At 41.5% G+C, this 4,793-nt stretch overlaps 1 protein-coding gene across 1 annotated transcript; it reads left to right on the top strand.

The window, feature by feature from the left end:
* The first annotated feature begins 1,493 nt into the window (after positions 1–1,493).
* On the top strand, positions 1,494–3,504 carry LOC122066051 (extensin-like). The gene is made up of 3 exons (XM_042629871.1): positions 1,494–1,804; positions 1,912–2,010; positions 2,697–3,504. Exons 1-3 carry the CDS (start codon positions 1,494–1,496, stop codon positions 3,502–3,504), a joined length of 1,218 nt encoding a protein of 405 aa, XP_042485805.1.
* Positions 3,505–4,793: the final 1,289 nt, after the last annotated feature.

Here is a 4,793-nt window from a genome sequence, read left to right as displayed (position 1 = left end):
TGGTTTTGATGATTTCCTGTATATACTTGATATTTGAATTTTATTCTTTTTGTGTATATATCATGCCTTTGGGCCCAAATGTATATAATTATTGTATCACCATTCGGGTATCAAGTATATGGGATTTATTCACAGGTAAAACTTAGTCTTCCGCTGATATGATGAACTTATGTTAGTGTGCGTATGCTGTGGTGGAATACAGTATCTGATGATCCTGGCAGGTTTGGGTTAACCGGTGTTAACTCGGTCACCGCTCCGGTTCAGTGTGAACGGGGTGTGACAGTATCTATTTGTTTGCATTCAATACCTAATGAATAGAATTTGCGGCAAGTATCCACCATCTTATTCTTATGAAGCATATGTTTTAGCTCAACTTCGAATAAACCATTTTATTTATTTTATAACCATGTTTTTTATTCCTCACCTTTAGGCACATAACAAAGGTACATCTAGAAGTAAGAAGAAAAAGTTAGCAAAACTGGAGCATGCCACCCGAAGCATGGAAAGGCAGCGGAGAATTTCTCAAACCAAGAATTCAAGTTGTTATTCACCACTTGGCCATTTGGAAGATGCATAGGTTAGTTGTTTCAATTCCAGCCTGCACATGATGTACTGCATCATTACAAATTCTTACTTGCATTGTGCATGTAGGGATTTGCAGAGAAGCTGTTTTCTCGTCTTCAAGCTTGTAATGAATGTTTTGAGGTACATGATGTGCAACTTCTTCTTCTTCTTCATCTTTTGGGTAGTATCTTCTGCATTTCTGCCTTATTTCCTTGTTGTAGTTTCTTATATAAAATGGATTTTATTGGGAGCTGAGCAAACCCTAAAATGTGATGTAGAACCCCGGTTCGAAAACCTTATCGGTCCTCTTATGGGCCCACCAAACTTAAAATATGTTAATAACAAGGGATAGTGGCAAAACTGTAAAATATCAAGCTTATAAGGGAAGTTGTGATAGTGCAGGAACCACGCGATTGGGTGGAAGGAATTTTCATTGGTCCCACTAGTGCAGGAACCACGCGATCAGGTAGCAGCCTCTTCCCCCAAGAAAACACCCAAAATACATTGGTTTTGTGCCTACCACCGACGGAAGGAGAGTGCTGCATGATTTCAGAATATCCCGCGCCAATGGGGAGGGCTGCAGGAGCCGTGGGCTCGGCAATGGAGTGTATAGATAGGTAGCTTGGGATGATGAGAATGGGCCGTGAGCAACTAGGCGTGACTTTAAATTGCCGCTGCGCCAAATTTGTCTGGTTAAGCTGCGCCGGTGAATCGCTTTGTTTAGACTTCAGAGAACGGTTTCATCTTTCAATTGAGTAGGAGACGAGGCAGATTTATTTCTTTGTTCCATATTATATATATGTGATTCCATATCGAGTCAACACTCGACAGAGAGCCAAAAGCAATCTTGGATTCTTGAGGACCAAATCTTTAGAGCCGTAATACTCTCACGGATTCTTCTCTTCTTCTTCTCCACACACGTGAGTGAAATGAGGGTTCGTGTAGATTTAGAAGTGTTTGGACCAGTGTGGTCGATAGAGATGAAGAGGTTGACGGAGGAGATACTGTTTGTGTTGTTCGCGTATCGCTTTGAACGCCAGATCAACAGCGGCGTTCAAAGCGATACGGGAACAACACAAACAGTATCAGAAAAGGCTGACGGAACATTACACCACATTAGGCTGGTTAGTCGCCCCACCGATGCCCCAGTTGACAGATGGTTAAAGAAATGTTCGAAGGTTCCGGCGGTATGGTTTCTATCTGGGTTCCGACTTGCAATGAATTCTTTTATTTTTTGGGGGTAATTCTTTCTTATTCGATCAAGTTCTCTAATTCAGGGCCTGTGAAGGAACTGAGAGAAGCGTCATTGAATAGTCACCGGTGATTCGTGGAGTTCTTTGATATCAGGGATGCGTTCGATGCTCTTGAGGGATTGAATGGACAAAAATTTCACAAGAAGCGTTTGAACATTCGGTTCAGTACTTTCCCAGAAGGCCATGGCAGAAGGTAATTGGAATTGTTCAATTATTAATTGATCGGTGCTTGAGCCCAAAACATTTAGTAATTAATCTGATCGACCATGAACTTCAACCGACCGATTTAAGTTGGATCTATTAGTGGGGGGCAACCTTTGAAACCTCTATTATCAAGTGTTAACAACATAATTAATACATTTGAGGATGAAGAATCATGTTATTAGGATGAAGAGTCATGAGGAGGAGATCAGGTCCTCGAGCGAGAATCTTGTATGAGAACCTAATCCACACTCCTCCCTCTCTTTCTCCCCATGACTTTGACCTTGAATTATTACATCACAAAGGGTCGGATATCACATTACATTATTCCTTGCTTAGGTTGCAGGTTGTATCTAGCAAGTGGTGACACATAATAGAAGGGCCCAAGTCAAATTTATCATCTTTTTGAATACCGCGGCTCCCTTAGCTAAAACAGTACTTTCTATGAGAAAAGACAGTCGATTCTTCATTACGAATGTGTCTTTTTCACAAGCTGAGTTGATGTGTTTGAACAGAGGTAAACTACTAAGCTATATAAAGGGTTAAGGAGAGGTTCCTTGAGAACATATCCAAAGCATCACCACTTTGGAAGTGTAAGATGAGTAGACAAGGAGGCAAGGGAGCCTCAATGGCCTCAGCCCTCATTACCACTCTTGTAGTGTTGGCTGTGTCTCTTAGCTTACCACTAGAGACCACTGCACGCAACAACTACTCTCCTTCACCCCCCAAGAAATCTCCCCCTCCTTCCTCGCCTCCTTCCCACTTCAAGTCTCCACTAACACCACCACCACCACCACCAAAGGAGCTTTACAAATCTCCACCACCCCCATCAGGCCACAAATATCCTCCACCATCCCCAGTCTACAAGTCTCCTCCACTGCCACCTAAGGAGCACCATAAACCACCCACTGAGCACCACAAACCACCCACTGAACACCACAAATCTCCTCATTCTCCTCCAGAACCACCAAAGGAGCACCACAAACCACCCACTGAGCATAACGAGCACCACAAACACCACCACAAATCACCCACTCATGAGCATCATAAATCTCCTTGGTCACCACCTAAGGAACACTACAAACCACCCACTGAACACCACAATTCTCCTCCAACACCAAAGGAACACCACAAACCACCCCATGAGCACCACAAGCACCCACTACCATCACCGCCTAAGGTGCCCTACAAGCACAAGTCTCCACCGCCAAAGGAGCACCACAAACCACCCCATGACCACCACGAGCTTCCACCAGTGCACAAATACCCACCACCATCACCTCCTAAAGCGCCCTACAAGTCCAAGTCTCCCCCACCTCCTCCCACTCCAGTCTACAAATACAAGTCTCCTCCTCCACCAACAAAGGAGCACCACAAACCTCCACCATTGCACAAGTACCCACCACCATCACCTCCTAAGGCGCCTTACAAGCCTCCCACTCCAGTCTACAAGTTCAAATCGCCGCCACCACCACCACATGTTTAGCATTACACTTCACCTCCTCCTCATATTTACTAAGAAGGCTTATAGACAAAAATGGTAAGCTTGTCACAGTATTCCTATACTTCAAAACATTGATTAAGATATGATGTTTTCTTAGTATTGATAAGAGTACTTTAAATATCAACACAATTTATGAACATTTTTCTGTTCACATCTTTGAATTGCAGGAGAGCAGTTGTTAGGAGGATGGAGTTAACCGAGTAAAAAGTAGGGTTTCTAATCTTCTTCGTCAGAGAAGGAAAGAGAATTAATGTACTTTGTGTGATTCTTGTTCTTGAGATAATTTAGTAATAATAATTGGAGAAAAGGCCAGGTTGGGAAAAGGAAGAAGAAGAAGACGAGAGAGAAGATCTATCACTTTCCATGTAAATCGTGCAACGCAATGTACTGGAAAACATGTTTGTGCTTGGGCCGTGTGCATCTATGCATTTATTTATTTATTTATTTATTATTATTTTTTTAATCACTATAGAAAGGTACATGATTTTTTTTTGGAAAAAGAAATTGGGCATTGTCATGGTTTCAAGTATCGACCTGGTATTCGCTGAGATTGATCCCCGATCTTAGACCAATTTGGATCCATTATCCAGATCGATTCGGGGATAAAATAGTAATAAATTAGTACTTTTTATAAAAAGTAAGGAAAATTGATCAATACGCACCAATCTAATTTGATTCAGATCGGTATTGGATCTATATTAGCAAAGACCGATACCAATCTCAATACCATCCCTTAAATCTTTGGCAAGTGTTTTCTCGTGGGGGACATAGCAGCCACCCCGCGTCCTAGGAGGAATACAAGGGTCATTTTGCACCCTTGTATCTTGACGTGACCCTCATGTCTCATCCAGAAACTTTGTTACAAAGAAATTTATTGATGAGCCTGCACATGGCTTCCGAATCACAAGCTTCAAGAATCAATAGACTGGATATAGGTCATGCAATGGAAATGTGCACGGCATCGAGTATAAAAAAAGTAAGCTCAAAATAGCCATAGTTAATTATTTATTGTAGGTTTTAGGGATATAAGTCTATTTTCCTCTTTCCATTTTTTCATTTTCATCACTCTCAAATGCTTTGTTTGGATGGTTGTGAGTGAAATTAAAATGAAGCGAAGTGAAATTTTCAACCCTAGAAAAGAATCTTCTATTATCATTACCCCATATGGTTGTATCACTAACTCCATCAATCCATATTTTGCCATTAAATATCATTTTATTTTACATCCAAATCCCCTAGGTTTTAAAAGTAACTTGAATATTATACCTAAA

Source organism: Macadamia integrifolia, unplaced genomic scaffold, assembly GCF_013358625.1.
Source record: "Macadamia integrifolia cultivar HAES 741 unplaced genomic scaffold, SCU_Mint_v3 scaffold2200, whole genome shotgun sequence".
In the NCBI taxonomy this organism is placed as follows: Eukaryota; Viridiplantae; Streptophyta; class Magnoliopsida; order Proteales; family Proteaceae; genus Macadamia; species Macadamia integrifolia.
This window is presented reverse-complemented; position numbering and strand designations above follow the sequence as displayed.

Bases quoted from the DNA above. Each gene is read 5' to 3' on its own strand.
- LOC122066051 (XM_042629871.1), top strand. From the start codon at position 1,494: ATGAGGGTTCGTGTAGATTTAGAAGTGTTTGGACCAGTGTGGTCGATA. The intron at 1,805-1,911 runs GTAATTCTTTCT...CTTTGATATCAG, and splicing joins AATTCTTTTATTTTTTGGGG to GGATGCGTTCGATGCTCTTG. The intron at 2,011-2,696 runs GTAATTGGAATT...TGTGTCTCTTAG, and splicing joins CCAGAAGGCCATGGCAGAAG to CTTACCACTAGAGACCACTG.